General features: G+C 38.4%; 1 protein-coding gene across 3 annotated transcripts in view; it reads left to right on the top strand.

Moving 5' to 3' along the window:
• Positions 1 to 19,471, top strand: part of LOC131693432 (leucine-rich repeat neuronal protein 3-like) — a 441,590-nt gene extending 422,119 nt beyond the window's left edge. For all 3 annotated transcript variants that reach the window (XM_058981234.1, XM_058981235.1, XM_058981236.1), the window contains 2 exons: positions 282 to 442; positions 17,388 to 19,471. In XM_058981234.1, the coding sequence (XP_058837217.1) occupies positions 282 to 442; positions 17,388 to 18,426 (1,200 nt within the window). In that variant the 3' untranslated portion in view covers positions 18,427 to 19,471. The remainder of the gene's footprint in view (positions 1 to 281; positions 443 to 17,387) is intronic.
• The last annotated feature ends 2,659 nt before the right edge of the window (positions 19,472 to 22,130 follow it).

Raw genomic sequence — 22,130 nt, forward strand, 5'->3', positions numbered from 1 at the left:
TGCAAACTTTCATTTCCCTTCAAAATAAAACTAGTAGTCTTGAAATCAGATAAAAATCAAAAACGTTACCTGCATTTGAAGTGAACTTCGAAATTTTGGGAAATGCGTGTAATCATTCAAATAATTGAACTGATAATACACCACGGTAAGATTATCTAAATAAATAATGAACTTGTTGGTATAGCTCATTTTCTTTTAAATAACCTCTATCCAGAACAATGCTTTCAAGAATTGATAAAACCGATGCATAATTAATTTGAAAACCTCTTAAACTTTTCCAGCTCATCCCGACGATCCAGCTCTCGAAGCTGTACAACCTGACGACGCTCTCGCTGAGCGGGAACTCGTTCAACCAACTTCCGGCGGTATCCTTTCTGAATCTGTTTCACCTGCGGGAGCTGCACCTGAACCGTCTGGATCGGCTGGAACGAATCGATGCCAGGTGAGTGTTTTGCTTTCGAAAGTATCCAGTTTATCCTTCCCCTTCCCCCTTTCTTCACCACCTCGCTAGTCCGAAAACCTATTCAATAAGCTGCCGGGGGTTTTCACTAAGCTCAGCCCAGCTTTACGTAATATATTCTACGCTCTTGTCGGTCACCCGCAATAGTGTGAGGTTGAGTGGCGGCTGGCAGAAGTTTAATAGAGGGTGCCAGCTTAATGTATAATTTACAAATAGTTGAAATTGAGATGGGTCGATTAAATAATTATGTACATACTGCTTTTGGTGGTGGTTTCAATTCGCAATCGCTTGAACTAAGATTAGCTCGGGCGGATGCCCAAAATATGAGAACGATTATGAACTTATATGAATGATGCGATTCTACTCAATAATTTTAAATAGTTACTGGATGTTTTATAAGAACTCGACAAATTTCAATACGCACGAAAGACAGATAGATTGTACCATTTTTGAATTAACGATACACGCTTGAAACAATTCCTATAACCTTAGATTTTTCCCAAAATAAATTCATTGAAAAGTAAACTGTTCGCCAAACTCAAGAGCAATAAATCAAAAAAAGGGAATTAACGATAAAGCTCATTTTGGACTGAATGGCTAAGTCAACAAGCTGAGATACAGAAAACCGAGGGAGATAAATCCGCAGGTGATATTAGCAACGTGATTCATTTTTTTGTGGAAAACAAGTTCTGATGATGCTTTCTGCTCTCAATGCACACCTAGCCGTGCGTATTGCTTGGTGTAATTGATTCTGTAAATGTTCATGAAAATTCTCCTCGCTGTATATTCTGCAAATCTACTCATTGATAAACCGATTGAACTCAAAATGAGCTTCGTCGCTCAACCAATGCTTTTTTTTCAGTTTTGAATTTAATAATTCGAACGGTATGTTTTGAAGAGGACAAAAATCGCACGTTTTTATGCCTGCTTAGTTTTCTAAAAATCACCGTGTATTACACTTCACTGCTTACCCACCAATAATAACACCGGCTGGCACAGATTTCGTCAAAGTAGATAGAACTATATTTTAAGCTTATACTGCTTCCATGTTCTCCTAAACCCATTAAAGGAATTACAGCTTGTTCGAATGGTGCATTTCGCATAAGTGATTACAATGTTCCTAGTTGGTGTCGATTTCACTGTACGTTTAGTTGCTTGATTTGCTGCTGTTATTCGTGGTGAAGGCGCGTAAGCTGCCAAGTCAAAAAAGTATAAAATTTCATTCCGGAACGCATCAAATCCGTGTCCATTGTATTTATCCTTTATCTGTTCAATATACGAATTTCTGGTTTGTCATTCAAACACCTGCTAGGATCAATCAAAATGTTAAACGCGACCGGATGCTCCTATGCAAACACTGTACTATTTTGAATTCATCATCATACGTGATAAGAGAAAATATAAATTGAACGTTTTGAATTTTTATCAGATCAATTGATTCGAACTAAATATGGGAGATAGGTCTTGTAGAAAATTGTCAATCAATATAGAACTTAAAATTCATATCATGTCTTGCCTTACATAACCTGTACAGATGAAGTAACGACACACCCAGCACGTGCAGGAATGCGTGGAATTTATTCAAAACCACTTCGCAAAACTTCATCAGATAGAGTTGTATTCCATTGGACATGGCTTCGGGCACACTTTCGTCTGCCTTTGTAGCCGTTGCGCAAAAGAGGCGGCTGCCAAACGACAAATAAAGACATGTTCCACCATAAAAAAGGCTTGTACTTTTTTTGTATCACCCACAACTCGTCCAGGCGTCAGCGTCGCCACCCTTTGCAGGGTGACATGCTATTTTACTACCCGTCTACGACGAGTGCTTTGCGTTCATACATGTGTAATGGCAGAAACGCGACGCGAAACTTCTTCTACTATGTACAGGAAAAACGAATCAGCAATTTCGATACAACTAGCAAAAACCGGCGAAGAAAAGGTGATAATATGAGTTAGGACGAAGGTTCTCTCTTTTTTCGCGTTCAACGCGATAAGGCTAGCTAGGTCTATCGAATGATGCACGTGTTCCGGTGCCTAAAAACGTTTTGTCTTGAGTGGGACTTCTCATATTACCTGCTAATCCTTGGAAAATTGACCAGGAATGAAGCGTTTTGACAAGAGAGTTGTTTTTAATGAAGTCTTAGTGTTTTGTGTAATTTAAGACCGCACTTTGATTTAAGTTGTATTTAGGAAGACAAAAATGATTTCGCTCAAATGGTTAGTTTTAGATTTAAAATGTCTCTAGGAAAGTTTCTTAAAATTGTTGTCGATCTTTTGACATTTTTATAATTTGAATGATCCACGGTGTATTTGGTAGAACAAATTTATTCTAAAAAAATCGGCATCTCTAAAACTTCAGTATGCGATAGAATAGACTTTGCCCTTTCATTTACAATTGTAGCATTGGGTGGAAATATACCTATTCGTGCGTACTTTCTCGGTAGAGTGTATTGTTTACGTTAAATTATGCTCACTGCTGCTTTGTACCGTTCATACTTGTAAATTTTTATATACTTTCGCGTTTGTGAGCTGGTTTGGTTGTACAGATAGGTGTAGTGATTTTTGTTGAAGATTTGTGTATAAATTAAATAACATAGGGCTTAGATAGGCCACCGCTCTCCTCTTGCTGCAATAAGTGTGTTGACTAGGCTGCAGATCGGAATCACAGTTATGAGGCGAGGCGGTTGAACGTTTTGTTTTTGTCGTGAAGAAGGCGTCCATTGTATAAAAATTAGATAGTGACGGACCACGGCATCGAACAGGCGCCTCGAGTAGTTTTGTTTTTCCGGGACAGTTTCCCGGCACAATAACCAGTGCGATGAAGTGCACGTGTGCGACGGTGACAATCCCGTTCGACTCGCTTCTCTGGCTACGTATAACTCGCTTCTCCGGCTACGTATAAAGGGTCCAGAAGACGTCTTTCCGCTCTCGCTGTGAAGGATCAGCCGAACGACCCTAGCTCTCCTTCACAGCTAAACGTCAAGGAGTGCGAAGCAGGGTGGCCAAAGGTGCCCCCTGGGAAGTACACTGCGGTGATTTCTGGGATCTCTCACGGGGAGCGAGTAGATCCGGCGATAATTTACCATCGCCGCTAGGGAGGTTCCAACAAAGGAGCCAAGATCACCTCCCTAGCTAAAAGTAAAGAACCGCTGCCGGAACAGCCAACGACACCATCAGAAGAACGCGGCCGTTGTAGTCCCGGCCGGTCGGAAGAAGCCGTTCGCCTTCCCAACAGCAGAAGATCGCCGAGCAGCACGCAGTGCAGGAAGAGGAAGTGAGGAATAAAAATCGATAAATATAGTAAATTATTTGTTTGATTACTTTTGTTATTTGTTGTTACGAACATCCGAAATTCCGGTAGAGGCACCTAGGCCGCCTTGAAAAGAAGGGTCCGGGCAAACAAGAACCCCAGTAGTGGGCAAACCCCTACTTACACAATCAAAAGTAAATTATACTGTCGGGGGCTCCAGAACAACTTTTTATTTTAAAGACTTTTTGTTTATAACTCAGGCTTTTTAATGCAAGTGTTTAACATTTTTGTCACTAGGTATGGCTACAGATATTGAAATATTACTAAAAGTGTGAATTGGATGGGCAATTTCATTTTCTACAACTATGTAGAGAACTATAAATCGATCTAAAATCGTTCGGGATGTTATTAAAATTTCGCAAAAGCTTTAACGGTTATTAGGCTAATTACAAAAAATATTTTAATTTGAGAAAAATGGTTTGCTTTAATTGAGCAGTGTATTCAGAGGAATCTTAGTACTGACAAAGTCCCACGTGAAAGCAGAAAAAACATAATTCCAGATTCCACCGGTTCATACGCACATATGATATCATATGACCAAGGAGGTGTATAGAAGAGTAAACAAGATTTGTATTAAATTGAGACTCTTTTCAAAGATTCTGGGTAATGTAGTAGAAAAGAACAGTTTTTTCTGTCAATAGTATATTCGTTTCTTCTTTTTTATTTCTTTCCTCGTTTCTGGTATAATCTTGAACCAACCTCCTTTTCCATCAATATCCTGTAAGATACATTTGGCTTAAATTTAAATATGTATATGTCCACAAACTCGATTAGATATTTAGTCATTTGAAAATCCTGATATACCGTTTCAAAATTGGTATAAAAATGATGGAAAAAATATAATTCTATGATATTTAGGCTCAAATTTTTTAACTTTGAGGAAAAATTGGAGGATTTCTGTTAATCGAACGATATACCTACAAGGCTTTTCTTGTACTCCAATCACACTTTGGCTTTAAAAGGAACATATGGTCGGTGTTAGGTCAGATCGGACTAAGTGACAAAATAATGATTTCGAGAAAAACGGGTTTAAAGTTTGAATCGCAGCATCCTCTACGTTATAATTGGAAATTATTTTTTGCCATAATTCTTGTTCATGGTTACATATCTCAAATCTGGCAAAAGTCGAATGTAGCTGAAGAAATTGTTTATCCAGTGTTATAATTATCTCATTTTTTATGTTTTGCGACTTAGTCCGGTCTGACTTAACACCGACCATATTTCGCATAACCTAGGAGAAAGATGTCAAAGCAAACTGTGATAATGCTCTTTAAGAAGAAATCCTGGAATCGCTATACGCTGAACACAAAAGCGCTTCTTCATTTTTTATTTAATGCATTAACAGGTGTATCAAAGCCCCAATGATGCTGGCCAAAATGCTAATCTCTTTTTCTAATAATCAAGTAGCACATAAAAACAATAATCATAAAATAATTACAAACAAAGAATAAAAATGTTGATTTGCTCCAAAATAGCTGGGGGCATCTATACGGCCTTGCAGCGTGTCAGCGATGAACAAATCTCTTGCAGTATTCCTTCGAAAAAAAAACTGACATCGGTTTTCATAGCTAGGGAATCGGACAGGATCTCTCCACGGGAATCCAGGGAGCGCGAAACGTAAAAAGCGACACTGCACACTGTCTATTCTCTCAACGCCATTATTATAGTTTGGGCTCCACACTTCAGGGCAATATTCTCGAATTGATCGGGATAAAGAGCAGTACAGCGATTTGAGACAATAAACATCCGTAAAGTTTTTGGCTATCCTGAAGATGCATCCCAGTGCTCGAGACGCTTTACCAACTGCATAGAAGACGTGTTGTTTAATCGTAAGTTGAGAATCCAGAATCACTCCCAGATCCTTCACGTGACTGCTACGTTCGATTTCTGTTTCTAGTAGACGGTAGTTAAAATAAATCGAATCCTTCTTCCGTGAAAAAAGATATTTCCGAGCACTTCTTCGGGTTTACATACAATCAGAAAAGACTTGAAGCTGCTGGTGGAGAACTCCGCAATCTTCAATTGAACGAATTAGGCGAAAAATGTTGAGGTCATCCGCGAAGGATAATCGTAGAGTCTTCAGAATTAGATGTACATCATTGAAGTATATCAGAAACGTCAACGGTTCCAAGTGGCTTCCTTGAGGTATTCCAGACGTAGAAATAAATGTAGGGGCATGGCATTTTCCTATGACAACCGCTATCTCTCGGTCAGTGAGGTAGGATCGAAACCACTGCAAAATACTATCATTTATTCCAAATCTCTCCATTTTTGCTATAGCGATATCGTCGTTTAACTCGCTCATTGCACTTTTTATGGACTGGGAACATGTTCGCTGATTTCCAGCAAGATGGAAAAATACCTCTATCAATAGATGTTCGAAAGATTTGAAGAAGCGGACTAACCAATGCTTCGATGTACCTTTTCAGAAGAGCGGCGAGGAGCCCGTCCGATCCCGGCTTGAAAGATGACTTAAGTCGAGCGGAAGCTCTGGTAATCATCGTTGCATTGACATCGATAGCACCCAGAGTTTGACCCACAAGTGGAGCTCTGATTACAGCGAATTTGATTTGCTCAATAGTTAATGCCTCGTCTGTGAACACATTCGCGAATTTTTCTGAAAAAAGTGCACACATGTCTCGTGATGTGGAAGCTGTGTTCCCACTGAAAGTCATAGACAACGAGGTCCAAAATATTTTCCCAATCGATGGTGGAAAATGGTCTGTGATACTGCGATGGTCGGCTTTACGGAAATCGTTAGTGACAGAAAGTGGTGAAACCCGAAATCATGCACCACAGTGTTATCAATCGTAGCGATCAATGGAGCATCACTGGCTTTACTAAAGGAGAGGGAGCCATCACTATTGATGTGGCGGAAATCTGAGCGCTGGCAAAACAAAGATCGAGATGGCGGCTATTTTTATTGGCAATAGAATTGATTTGTAGTAACTTGGCTGAGCTAGTACGGAATGGTCCAATTCCGGATAAAGGAATTCGTTGCGGGAAGACTTCCATGAAATGCTAGGGAAATTAAAATCTCCTGGTATCATAATCTCATCAACTGCGTTAGCGTCTTCGTGGATAGTAAAAACTGAGCTGCAGTGTGCTTCAACATATTCGATGTCACGAGCGCGGTCGGGTGGAACATACAACGCACACAAGTACAACTTACGGTCGCCAAGCTCGATAATCGTCCAAACTTGCTCTAGGCAAGTCCAAGAAATATTCTCGACAATTTTTGCCTTCAAATTGGTATTAACTGCTACTAATACGCCGCCTCCGGTGGATTTTCGGCTATTGCTAGGGCTCCGGTCGCAACGAAACACCTCGTATACAGTACCGAACACCTGACTGGAAAGCGTGTCATCATTTAACCACGTTTCGACGAAGACAATGATGTCAAAATTCTTATCGGATATTGCAAGGCAGTATTGCTCGACGATTGAGTTGATACCACCAACATTTTGGTAGTATAACAGCAGCTTCTTCCGTCGTTGACCATGGCTGAAAATCGAAGAGCTTTGAGGCAAGGCAGATCTCACAGATGCATTGTACTTGTCTGAGGTAGGTTTGCGGAAGACTCCTCGTCCCGACTCCACCACAGGACCGGAACAGCTGCTGGTCGCTGGCAGGAATGCCTCGTCTGTGATGGGGGAACTAAGAGCTTCCTCAAGACCGGCGGCAAATGTGCGTCCCGATGACCGAAGAGACGAGATTACGTGTGATGTATGCAATATAGCTGGACTAGGTGCCTAGGATGATCAGAATCAAAGTCAGCATGTGTAATCAATTCGCTACAAAGGTGACTTTGATCTGTCAAAACCAAATCAATTGTTGATGGATGGAAGTTCCGAATATCACGTAGGACCATTCGGGAACAAAATTGAATAATAACTAGCAGAGTAATCACTAAAAAGTAGTTTACCGTTGGAATTGCTTTGAGCATTATTTTCGGCTCGGTGCTTGGCGTTAAAATCACCGATTATGAAGAATTTCGACCGATTTCTTGTAAGTTTTTGTAAGTCTCCTTTCAAGAAATTAATTTGTTCTCCAGTGCACTGATAAGGCAAATAGGCTGCAGCAATAAAAACGATACCAAGATCAGTTTCAACTTCGATACCCAAACTCTCGATCACCTTGGTGTCAAGAGGCGGCGTAACGGAATGTTAGATCCTGCGATTAACCGCTATTGCGATTCCTCCGCCGAATCCAACAATTCGATCAAATCGATGGATAACAAAAGTAGAGTTACCCTTCAATTTAATATTTGGTTTTAAAAAAGTTTCAGTTACAACGGCTATATGCACATTTTGTATCCACAAGAAGTTGAAAAATTCGTCTTGGCACGTTTTTAATGAACGACTATTCCAATTTAATAAATTTAAATGATTATTTAAATTCATTGTTAAACTTTAATTTCATTACAATTTTGTTAGCAAATTCCCACCCCGCTTGAAAAGCTTCAAATATGGAGGTAGAATTTAACATGGCAATCATCATAGGTAAGATAGAGTCTTGCAGGTATTTTAATTTTTCTTCTGTTACGCTACCTAGATTCATTGGACTAAAGGATGCGTTGGGATCAAACGAGTTTGGAGGCGTGGTAACTGTGCCCGTTATTTTGGCCTTGTTTCCTGCCACTGAAGCAAAAGATGACACACCATTGTAGGATGGTGTGACGGAGGTAGAAGTTGTTAATCTATTTTGAATCGGATTAACACGTTTGGACGTGTACCTAAAGAAGTATGTACATTTTTTATTTGTTGTTTTTGTTGTCTAGAACGAGAATTTATAATTTTTTCTCGAACAAGACAACCCCAGAAATTCGATTTATGATTTTCGCTACAATTAGCGCATTTGAAACTTTTTGTGGTTTTTTTTCACCGGACAAGTATCTTTCGTGTGCAATTTATCACCACAGATCATACATTTGGAATCCAATTTTTGTGCTGTGCCCAAAGCCTTGGTATCTACGACACTGGGTCAGATTTTGAATTCTGCCCCCATGTTGTCTATAATGTTTCCACTTTACTCACACGTGGAAAATAAAACGTGCTTTTTCAAATACTTTCAAATTTTTAACCTTATTACGGTTAAAATTATTTAGGCTCCTGGATAATTCCAGAGCGTACTGGCGTGTTATTTCCGCTAGTCTTTCTCTTCATAAGAATAACATGTGAAGGAGAAAAGCCAAGTTAATTTTTCAATTCGGTGGATATTTCATCCAAACTTTGACCTTGTGGTAGCCCTTTCAAGACAGCCTTGAATGGTCTATCTGTCTTGAAATCATATGAATAAAATTTATATAACTTCTCCGTAAGATACTGGAGTAGTCGTTTGTGGCCAATCAATTCCTCCGCTGTAACTCGACATTCTCCTCTTCGGCCAATCTGAAATCACTGTTATCGGCGGAGGTGATTGCGTTTTCTTCTCATTGGCATTATGCACAATGCGATGAAATTTAGAAATTTCATCAGCTTCACATTCGGATAAAACATCGAATGAGTTGCTGCAGTCAATTGAATTTTCGGGTGGCGAAGATACCCTTTTCCGTTTAGCTTTAATTTTTGGCACACGGCCTTTCTGTGAGGACCCAGGCATGTTGGAAGAATTAAATATTTCTTTAGGCTGAATTGTTTTTGAAAAATGTTTTAGTCTTGAAAAAGACTGATTGAGTAAAAAAGGTAGGTAGTCTCGAGAGAGACTAATTGTCGAAAAAAATATGGATAGCCTTGAAAAAGGCTGTTAAAAAACTTACCTAGAGACCAGGAGCTATCAAGATTTGTGATCGTTTCGAACGAAGTTTCAAGCCGGTATGAAATCACTATATTTTATTTGAGCTAACCCTGCATAATGTTCTACAAAATATTAAAACAATTAATTCGATGTGCTTTATAGATGTAACCAACTTTTCGCCAATAATAGTTTCCAATAAGCTATTCAGTCATGTCGAAATGAGATATGTGCGACGCAGCCGGTACTTTTTGTCATACGTACGATTTGTCGGTGAGTGAGTGACAGCGAATCTCCAGAAGTACCTCAACCAGGCATTGCATTTATCGTTCATATGAGTAAATGCGCCCGGATAGTTTGCTACTGCGACAATAAAAACTCACATTTTCACACGAAAAGTTATTGGCACTCACACAACTTCCCCGGATAAATAAAACAGCCGGAGAATGAGTGAATGAGTTTATCACGGTATCCGTTTTGCGTTCGCTGCCTTTGCTGTCGTTATTCCAAAACACGAAAAAACAAGTCTATCATACTTCTTTGCCGCTTTTCTTTGTAATTAAATGTATTTTTTGAAGTTTCAATTGATTTCCACGAAATTAAAATATTATCACCTTCTCCGGTGAGAAGGAAAAAGTCAAATAAATTTTATCCGGAAAATCATTCTCACGCTATTTGTGGAGACAATATGCATCATAACTCAAAAGCTACTGGACCAATCGATTTTAAATTTTACAGTTCTTTTTCACATCATTCTTCAAGTTAGTATGAGAGCTGTTCATAAAATTTCTATTGCTCCTATTTTACCGTTAACTCTCTCGTTCTTAGCAGCACAGATTCATGCCTTCAAGTGGACCAATCACAAAAATTGACGCTCATATATCTGAAACGCACACCAAAAAATAAGTACCATATTCACAGGCCACGCGATCATTCTAGAGCACACACAAATATACAAATGCTTAATATCGTCGGACATGGTTATATGAAAAAAAAATTTGCTCCGAATAACTTTTTGGGTCCCATTTAGCCCCCAGAACAACTCTGCTAATTTTTAGCTCGATCGGTGAAACTATATTTTTGCGGGATTTCGTATGGGGGAAATTGTCTTTTGTAAAATAATTCTTCCAAGAGTCGCCCGTTACCTCCTAAAAATAAATAGATGTCTGATTTTTATAGGGAATACGTCAAGGAAACAAAGTCTAGAGGACCGCGAAACGATTTGGTACTCGTGGAAAAAGTTATTAAGCAAAAACTGATTGATGCCCTGAAGATTGATGAAAATTTCACTTTTCATAGCATCACTGCTTCTGACGGTCAAATTATATACCAAATTTTTAACTTTCTCTTATTATGTACAAAAAAGCCTCAATTTATCCTTCAAAACTCTGGCGAAGTGGCCAAACAGTATAGCTAAATGATTTAGACACATTAAGAGAAGATTAAAACAAAATTACTTATAATTGGACAACCTACAGCAGCGATTCCAGAAAAAATGAATATCAGCAAGAGCATCAATCGGATTCTGCTTAATAACTTTTTTCTCAAGCGTCAGATCGTTTCGTGGTTTTTGAGATTTTGGTTCTTTGTTTGATTCCTATAAAAGCCACATAACGAATTATTTTTAGGAAGTAATGGGCGACTCCTGGAGTTAATTTTCCCATGCAAAATCCCATGTAAACATTAAACAGCGGGCGCAAAAATATAGTCTCAGGGATCGAGCCAAGAATTTGCACAGTTATCCTAGAACCCAAATGGTACCTTTGTCCAACCCTACTGTACCACCCGCCGAAGACCGATGGGTACTGAACTATATCGGTGTGATATTAGACGATTTACAAAACTCAAGCCGGTATCCAGCACGAATTAAAAATAGATGAATTGTGATTAGTGGCAGGTTACGGTTGTGAGATCTCGCTTGAAAGGCGGACGAGTGTCACTGATACCAATGCGATATTCATCTCTTCTTTCCGGTGCGTCATAGCCCAGAAGATAGCATGGCGGTTAATGCTGTGAGTTGGAAACATAAATGCTGCAAATTCGAATCTCCGTTTCCGTTTTTCCGTTAAACTTTTCTCCATAAGTCTCAGGTTTATTCATACGATAAGAGACTAACAACAGTAACAATAATTGTTTAGTTCATTAAAAATATTGCAATGGATAAACATATAAAACACATCACACTCTTGCGGTTTATAATGGTTATTACTTAATTTTACCCAAAGATATTCTGTAGGACACCGAAGAAAGCACATTCGTGTTCATTAAATTGAATCTTTTTACAATGCCAATGCTCGTATGTTGCTTCCGTCCTCCGGTACCGGTAACAGAGCGCAGAAAGCATATCGTGTACCTATTCGGACCATATATAAAGGATTTAGTATTATTACAACCTAACAAAATGGAAAACAGCTGCCTCGAAGCAGCGAGCCCTACTACCACTCTAGACTGGAAGCTACTAGCACTGGGACCCAGACCAGAAGCAAAAATCGTCCGGTCTGTCCTTCCGTCAGTCTACAGCCAGGGAAACAGAAATCATAAAGCGGAAGAGTCTCCCATAAAACGTGTCGATTTACGGCCCCCTGTGTGTGACGATCTGTCGTTTGTAGTGTTCGCACCAATGACTTTATAGAGTCTGGTCTGGTGAAATTTCCTGTTTTCGGGCACTCTGTAAACGAGCTAATAGAGTAGGTAATTTTCTTAGCTGGATGGTTGTATACGATAAGTATAACATGCAGTATCCGTCGAATCGAAAGTGTGCACTGTGCAGCGACAATGGATACGAAAAATCATTATACTTTATCAAATTATTTGACTACCAGCAAAAATATCGCACTTTAAGATTGTTTATGATAATTAGATGATTTCCAAGGTTTAACAACTATTTCCAGCAATGCATACACCAACTCAAACAACTATATAAAATAAGTGAATGTCCTTACAAGACTAAATAAAACTGAGAGCTTGAGGGTATCATACAAATTGATTAGAGGAAACCGAGGAGAGTTGAAACAGTGTCCATTACTAGCGAAACAGTACCGTTAGGGATAAAACAATAACGCATTTGTTTTATTTATATCGTGCCAACAAATCCTCCAATACACGCCAACTACGTTACATAAGCGATTGAGTATTTACGGTAAACACACTACAAAAAATGAGCAAAAGTAAGTTTTCGTTATTTTCTTCAAATTGGTATAAATAGGATATTAAGTGATGTTCGTTCATGAAAATATCACCATTATGTAGTCTAAGCGTTAACATTTATGAATTGTATGCATTTCTTTCCAACTTTGCGATGTATAAATTGTAAATTCTAGATCAAGCTTTACTTCTCGACCTAGGAGAGTTGAAACACCTTGTTTCAACTCTCCTCGATGATGAACTTCTAGTCTTATGGTAATGTTATAATCACATTAACGTTCCTGAACAAATAATAATAATCAAAATTCTTTTTTACTGAATTGACAACAGTGATCAACGTTCTCAATTTATTAGATCTAGGTCATTTAAATCACGGAAAACGCTTCTGAAGCTTGGAGCAAAGAGACCATAATCCAAAATGAACTAACTACTACCGACACGGATACCAAATTACCTGTTGCCATAAACCCGTATCACTTTAAGTCATAAATAGTATCACTGGTCATATTAACCATTTTAGTAAATGTAGAATGTTCTAGGGTGGGTAAGTGGTTGGAAAATAATAGATTTCTAAATATATGAAAAATGGGTATGGAATTTCTTGATTTTACAGTTATAGTTAATTAGTGGTTAGGTAAAGTATCTTACTGTTATTATTGTTAGGATACGTGCAGAAATTCCTGCATTTGTAACCAAAATCTAACATAATTTTTCAAAACAAGTGTCAGTTTTTGCATAGATATACACTGTGAAAAATAATGATAAGAATGCGTCATTTTAAGGAATTATCTTAGTTTGAACGAAAAAAATGACACAATTGTAACATTTGACGTTTTAGAAAACGTTTTGATAATATTCAAAATAATTGGTCACTTGTTTCTACTCACATTCACTGCTGTTTCAACTTACCTCGGTATGAGGAGAGTTGAAACAAAGAGAACACTGTTACAAAATTAAATATATTGATGCTTTGTTTTTGATTTGTACTAATTATTCTGTTGTAATTTGATAAAGCCAGGAGCGGATCCAGAAAAAAAATTCGTAGGGGGTCCGAAATTTCGAATTTGAAATGTTTATTGAACAATGAGTAATATGTAATACCCTCATTTAATTAAAACCAGTTTTGATGGTCGAATCTAGTTGTTGAATTTAGCATGAATTTAAAATTGAAACTATTTTCAAATTTCTCAACAAATTAAAAATTTTCGGGGGGGGGGGGGAGGGTCCGGACCCCCAGGACCCTCCCCCCGGATCCGCCACTGGATAAAGCATAAACAGAAGTAATAAATTTAAAAATAAGCAATCAACGGATGACAGTTTTTGTCGATTTATCTAACAAAAACAAAAAATTGTTTCAACCCTCCTCGGTCCTCCTATATGAGGAAGTGTGGATAGCTAGCTCGAGTCACTCGATGGAAACTTGTTTCTCTCAGAAAGTTTGATACGAGTTTGATGCATCCTTTTCAAAGCAAACCGTCAGGTGATTCAAATACGTGCAGCAAGAACTCGAACAAATGTTGGCAGTACCTCTCTCCGATTTTTAATGAAACATTCTGTACATGGGAACTTTGTCACAAAAAGCCATTTTGCATACTTTGTTTTCCAAAAATGATCTAGACTGTCTTTTGAAAAGGGTCAAACTTTTTTAACCATTTTTTCAAATGGCTATAGTCTAAAAATGACAAATCCTACAAAAAAATGTTGAAGGAGTGATTTTCACAAAATTAGTCAATTTTTTCAATACAAATATTGAAAAAATTCTTCATTGACTTCTACACTGAAAAAAATCATTTTAAAAATTTAAAGTCGGTTTACAAAAAAACCCCATTTTTAATTTTGATGAAATTTTGTTCCAAGATAGGTAATTATATTCCCTACCTACCGTCAAAAATTTTGATTGGGATTTGTTTAACGGATATCGGGTACTAGAATACTTAGCGCACGACCAGACAACATGTTTAATATCGCGATAACTGTCACCACAAACGCAGAGACCGCTCTCCATGACCTCAATACGCCGGAGATGGGCCTTCTACGTATAATGATTGTACATGACCCGAGACCCGAATGAAGTTATGACCCTCATCCATTTTCTTGAACCAAGATTTGTTGGTGCCTTTGGGATTCCTAAACTTTCATCGCTACACGAAATTTGCCAATTTTCGAGCGTACTCTGAGAAGAAATATTTAAAAACTTCTAATGCCAAAATGTCAACCTTCTCATTATCATTCTAATTCTTGTGTCTGCCTTCTCATTACCCGTAATGGAGCACTGCAAAAAAATTCAAAGTAAGGTGATCTGCTATGACTTTTCAGATAAAGTGCTCAAAAACTCCCATGTTTACTCTAGGAAATACAAAGAGTGCTTTCCATGCTCCATCAAACGGAGAGCCTCCAGTTACTGTAACAATGTGGGCATGGAAAGGAAACAATTACAAGTAAATGTAGAAATTAGTCGTTGTCGGTGGCTTAGCGCTCTTTTGCATTATCGAAGCGTTCCTTAAAAAATTGATTCATTTTTCCCCACATAATTTATATCCATTTTCCACAGCGTCCCTTGTTTCTACAATAAGTCACTATAGGCCCAATTTTTTGCAACAACGGAGGTTCATGCCTCGCGGCACAAAAAGGCGAACAGGTAGACTAGCCCCGCCTAAAAGATCAAAGTTTGGAATAGCAGATTCGGCGAAATGTTCTAAATGAGGCTGATGGAAAATAAGTTGTTTTCAAATAATCCTTGATATTTTCCTGAACGCAATTGCTTGCGAATCAGAATTTTTAATGACTGAAACAAACGATTCTTGAAGGAGCGAACTCCGAGACTACACCATCAATCTTTACTTCCCGGGCAGGTACATAGGCAAGATACTTCTTCGCACACGGCCAATTGGAATTTAGTTAAATCTCGCATATATCGATGACAGTGCTACGAAATTTCAAAATCAGTTACCTATTTCTGTTTGCATTTACCGAAACCGACATTCAGATTCAACGCCTCCCTCATTCATTCACTTTCCAACTGACTGAAATTTCATGCAGGATCGAATGCTTGAGTGCAGAGGAAATATAAATTCATTCACCAACTAAAGCATCCATTTTCGAGCATAAGTGAACTGCGTATTCTATATCTGGTGCACTTTTGCTCCATAATCCCTCTCAGAGCTGGCATAGAAACAAAATTCACTTTGCTTCTGAAACCGAACAAGTCCGAACCTGAATGCGCTGCGCCGGTAGAATGAATGACGAGGGAAACGAACCAAAAATTTGATTCATCGCAGCGGGCATGAATTGAATTACGTTTTCTTTCAAGTTCACACAGGGATGTAAATTTTTTTTAAATTCTGATCGATGATGTTAAATGGCTCTTCTTTGCCCTCATTCAAGTTTGTTATGAATATATACCAAATTCGTTACTGATACCTTTTGCATGTATCAGGCAACTAGCAGTTGGGAAATTGGATTCTGGGATGATTACGACGTTTATTGGTTTAGTTTTCGATAAAAATACACTGAAAAAATAAATTCAGTTTGGACAAAAAAAAGTTTTTTTTAAATAACTTTTTTTCCTTAAAAGTGCCCAACTTGAATTTTTGGCGGTAGGTAGGGATCATAATTTCCTATCTTGAAACAAAATTGCGTCAAATGGGTTTTTTTGTAAATCGACTTTGAATTTTTAAAATCAATTTTTTCCAAGAATTTTTTCCATATTTCTATTCAAAAATTTGACTAATTTTCTTGTAGGATTTGTCATTTTTGGACTATAGCCAATTGAAAAAAATTGGTTAAAAAAGTTTGACCCTATTCAAAAGACAGTCTAGATCATTTTTGGAAAAACGAAGTACACAAAGTGGCTTTAAGCCTACCCGGTTTCAAGGTGAAAACTGTTGAGCTGAGGGTCCAAAAATGAGTACATAAACTCAAATATTTTTTTTAAAAAACAGTGCACTGTTTCTGCAGTAATCTTCTCTTTTTACATTAGCTGATTTTTGTTTTGAATTTTGTACCCTAAGGCATGCTTTTTAACCACGTGCATCTATAACATAGAGTCGGAGCAATGTTGCTAAATTATTTCGTAAGAAAAACAAAACATTTTTCACTGCATTTCCCCATAAAATTACCTGTTGTTCAATGTACTACTTTGGGGAACGGAAAAAATGGGAACAAACTAGTGTGCATTACGATGTACCTTGAAGTGATGAGGAAAAGTATTTATTTAAAACTTGCTTTCCGTTTAGGACCTGTGCATTGTTACTTCTGGAACAAGGTGGAGAGTGCTTAAATGAATGAAAGCCTTTTTTCTTTTGACGAGATAACCTACCTTTTGAATCTTTATACTTCGTACGCTATTCGTAGAATTCATTGTTTTAATCTTCAAACACCACTTTATCCGGGAATAAATTAGCTTCCGCTGCCACTTCAACACCCATTGCAGCAGAAATCCGAATCAATTATCGCGAACAAATTTTGGGGTTAAAAATCTGGAATTTTTCAGCAACGAACTTGAAAAATAGTGACAGTCATCTTTCTGCAGCTAGTCTATGAATGCCTACTTCGATGACGTTTTCATGTACATGACCCTACACGTGCAGAAATATTGTCAATAAATCGATTATTTATCAATATATTGATCGTGTATGGGTGTCTTGATTCTTGGCTCGTGTAGGGTCCGCTATATAGAAGCTGTAACACTATAAATCACTCGAAATAACCTTATGCTTCCCCCTTTTTCTTCTATTACAGAGCATTCGTGGACAACACGTACCTTCAGATCCTGACACTGGATGACAATCCATCGTTCGGTGATCTACCGCTGCGACTGTTCCACGGTAATCCACATTTGATCGACATTTCGATGCGGCGGAACGCACTGTCAACGCTGGATGCGGTCCAATTTCCTCTGGACAGACTGCAACGTCTCAAACTGGCCGGTAACCCGTTGGTTTGCAACTGCTCGATTCGATGGCTGTGGCGACTGGTCACCGGGACGGTCGATGAAGATGATAGCGATGGAATCGCGATGGTTGCCAGAAGTGGAGCAAGTCTGGCCAACATCACCACTGTGCTGATGATCGATAAAGATGAAATTGGGTGTGATTCGAACGAGGATGGGCTGATCACGAGAAGGATTCTCAGAAATATGTCCGAGGGGGACATCAACTGTCCCGCCCATCTGATTACGGTAATCAGTGTGATAGGTAGTGTAGTAGTAGTGCTCTTGGTTATGTTTATCATAGTATACTATAGAAGAAAAACTACGCAGCGAAAGAAAATTCTGCAGGAAAGAAAGAACGTTCACGAAAGAATAGTACCCCAGAAAGTAGATAAACTAGAACTAGAACGATACTTAGCGCAGCAGGTACTAGCGAATGATTATCGAGAACTAAGACCATGTGATGTTTCAATGCGTTACGACACCAAATGTTCCACCCAGCCATTGCACGCTCCAGATCCGGAGGAATCCGACCACTATGAAAACATTGATTACCTCCAGCACCAACGAGCTTTGCATCACCACCACAACCATCCGTACCATCAGAATCAGCATCCACATCCTTACCATCAGGCACAGCCGCAAACTGGCCCGATTAGTATGACTCTTCAACATCCGCCGGACCACTATCCTCAAAAACATCAATCCCCCCCACAATCAACTGTCAACAACACCCTCCCAGTGCCTCCACAACAACGAAATTCCTCGACAACAGGAAACGCCTACTCCCCAAATTTCTTCATCTACGTGCTGTATTCCCATTTCATCTTCCTGCTGCTGATATTATGATGAATTACAGCAACATCCTCCGCGAGAAAGCTCAATGCGCTATGCAAATTTGTTTGTTAGGTCAAATCGTTTCGCTCTCGAAATAGATGAAGGAAGTGCAAATGCTCCTGTTATGTTACTATAGCCCGCGACTCCCACACATACACTCACACAAGATTCTTACAAACTCATGAGACACCAACAAAGCTGCATACAATCACTCATAGAAAGAGAAGAAATTATTTCATATTCATTGCTAGCAGAAAAAACATAAAAGACAATTTATTAATTAAACATTTACTGAAAAAAACCGAAAAAATGCAAACGGTAGCAATTAAACAAAAGAAGGAAGGATATAATCTATTTTGTACAGTCATTTTCATATTTGTAAGGCCGCACTTTAATCAAATTGTATATTATAATGCTATAATACACATAACGTTAGCATTTAAAATTTTAGTTGTACTTTAAATAAGCAATTATTTTGTTAACTAATCCCAACTCTGTATTGCCATACTAGCCCGTTAGAAAACTACTTTGTTTTAATTTTAGGTTAAACTAGATTACATAGTTTTTAATGTGAACCATTATCCGTACTTATAAATTAAACAAGTCAGTTAATTATAACAATTTTGGTTAAAAATTATTGGATTTTGGCACAAATATAATTTATTATTTTATATGAACTGGGAAAAGAAACGACATCAAAAAACATTTAACAACTCACATTTGAAGTATAAAAATTTTATAAACTACACTCACACCTAATGCGTAATGAGAGAAAGACACTTGACGGCAAATATTTAAATATTTAAACTGAATGAGGTTATTAAAACAGCATACTTAACTCATCATGAATGCTTGATTGCGCCCTTTTTGACTACATCTAACAGTTATACATTTGCGATATTTAGTAGGTATATATATTATATATTTATGAAGATAATAACTTTTTTCGAAAATGTGACAAGCAAATGCAATAAAACGAAACAAAACATAAATAAAAGGAATTAATACCAGACACTCATTCTGTTCGATGATAAGTTGTTATAAGACTGAAAACTATTGCGCAAAATAAATGATTGAAAAATCTTGAATCTTGTGTATCGTGCTTTGAATGAGCATGTTGAGAAAGTGTCCGATGAAAAAGCTTTTCATGTCAAAGCAGGTAAGTTTTTTTCTGTCGATTGTTACTTTGGCAGCTGAACTGTAACACGTGGTCAAATTTGTAGTTGAATAATACAATTTCAATATAAGTATTTATTTCATGTCAATCATTGAGGTTAAATTTAATGCCCAATTAAAAGTAAATGTTCTTCAAAAAACTTTGATAACGAAAATCGGTATAAGTACCTAACAAATAGAGCAAAGTGTATTTTTTCTGATCAGTTTCCAACCACCTCCCCCTATCGGCCCACCCCTGTCGATTCCTATTCACTGTAAATGAAAAATAACATAATTTAATTGTATATAACTTTGTCGAAGACTGCTAATCAATCCGGCTTTGTTAACCCTCCGGCACTCGCGCCGTTGTATTTAGTGAAGCACCTTCAGAAACTCTAGCGAAATTCTTTCAGCACCAGCGGCTATTCATTCTGGGAGCCATTTGCGCGAGTACCGGAGGGTTAAAAGAAGTTATTAAACTTTTAACGAACTGATTTCGGCTAGTCCCCTTGCCAAACTGGCTCAGACATCATTTCCTTAAAAGTTTAATAACTTCTTTTAACAAAGCCGGATTGACTAGCAGTCTTCGACAGAGTTGTAGACCAGCGGTTCTCAACCTTTTTTTTGCCACGGACCCCTTAGAAATCATCCTGGGTTGCTGTGAACCCCTACGATTAATCATCGATTTTGTATGCTATTAATACGTTATTTTCAGTTTGTTAGGAAACAAAAGTTGAATTTTCACTATCCACTCAAAAAATATATTTTTCTTCGCGGACCCCCAGCAACGACTTCACGGCCCCCTAGGGGTCCGCGGACCCCAGGTTGAGAGTCACTGTTGTAGACAATAAAATTATCTTTCTTATTATCACTTACAATGATAACACAATGAATACAGTGCCACCTAATGGCGAAAAAGTGAGGTAGTGGGTTTTCTCTATGCAAATTGGCGAAATATCCCACACAAACTTCAGGCACGTTGGTCCGGTAGCTCGACTTGTTCGATTTGCTTCAAATTTGGTGCAAGTAGTCCTGGTGGGACTAGGATTCGGCTCAGGGGTGGGTCGATTGAGTTTTCAAAAATTCGTTATTTTGCTTGGCAGTCTTTTTGATATCTCAATACCCACAAGGGGATATTGAGATAACTTTTGCCGTTACTTTTTGGAAGCTAGAGTTCAGTTTAAAACTCTTTTGCGCAGCAAATTTTGAAGATCGGTCGTTGATACCAACTGCAAAAATACTACTACATTTTCTCCATAATCGACTTGGTTCTCAGAACTTCCCAAGAGAACCTATAGATCTTTACCATACTGGATCCTAACAATAGCATTTCACCCTGTACACAGGTTCAGCTATTTCTTGGATAACCAAAAATCCGGAAACGCAATTGCATTACTGCAGAGCAGTTACTTATAAAACGATATGAAGCTAAGTAATCGGATTCACAAAGATCACACGAATAGTACTCAGCACGCTGACCAGTAGCCATGTGCTCATTGAGTTTTCAATGTCCAGTCAGTATCTTGACTAGAATACTGCCGTCGTACTTGGAAAAATTCAACAAATTCTTTGACATTTACGGATTCACCTTCGACAGAAAAGTTTTTGTTTAAACGCAAGTTTGCAAGCTGCGCCAATGGTTGGCATGTTCAGATGCAGCCCAAGAGCGAATCTTGTGCTTTATCCAACTTGTCGTCAATGGTAGAACTGGTTCTGAACCAACAAAGTCAGTCGCAGCGCCTGCTTTAGCCAATTCGTCCACCCATTCATTTCCAGTAATACCGGAATAACTGGGTACCTATAAAGGTAGATAGCATTTGAAATGCTAAGTTCTTTGACTTGAGTTCGAGAAACGATTACTAATTTCGATCTCGAATCTGTCGAACTAAGTGCTTTCAGGGCAGCCTGAATGTCAGACCAAAAATAGGTTCTTTTGCCGCCAATTCCCTGTAGAAGTGCCGATTGTACGCCATACAAGATCGCAAAAATTTCTGCTTGGAAGACGGTACAGTATCTACCGAGCGAATGATTTAATCTCATTTCACGACAATAGACACCAGTATCGGCTCGGCCCTCCAACAAAGAACCGTCAGTATAACAAACTATATAATCTTCAAGTTGTCGCTCCATACTACGAGTGAGTGTAAGGTCACTGGGACCAATGTAAACTCATCCCAAGTAACCATTTGGGACCACAGTCTTGTGTGGCTGGTTGCACGATCTATTGGGTTACTGTTCCAAAGTCAAGTAACTTTAAGGCGGTATGCACAAGAAAGTGCTTCTTGTTTCAGAAACACATGCAGTGGTTTTATGTTCAATAGTGCGTCTGGAGCAGCAGTAGGTGTTGACGAGAACGCACCAGTCTTCACCATCAAGACCATCCTCTGAAGATTGTTTAAATTTGTTTGGATTGACGAGACTTCTCTCTTCTGCCACCGCACATGGTATCCGTAAGCCAGTATTGGTCTGACAATTGTTGTGTAGATCTACTGAATGTTTTTAAGTTTTAGTCCCCAAGATTTGCCGAAGGCCAGGCTACATTGGCCGAAGACTATGCACGC

This window comes from Topomyia yanbarensis, chromosome 3 (genome assembly GCF_030247195.1).
Source record: "Topomyia yanbarensis strain Yona2022 chromosome 3, ASM3024719v1, whole genome shotgun sequence".
Lineage (NCBI taxonomy): Eukaryota > Metazoa > Arthropoda > Insecta > Diptera > Culicidae > Topomyia > Topomyia yanbarensis.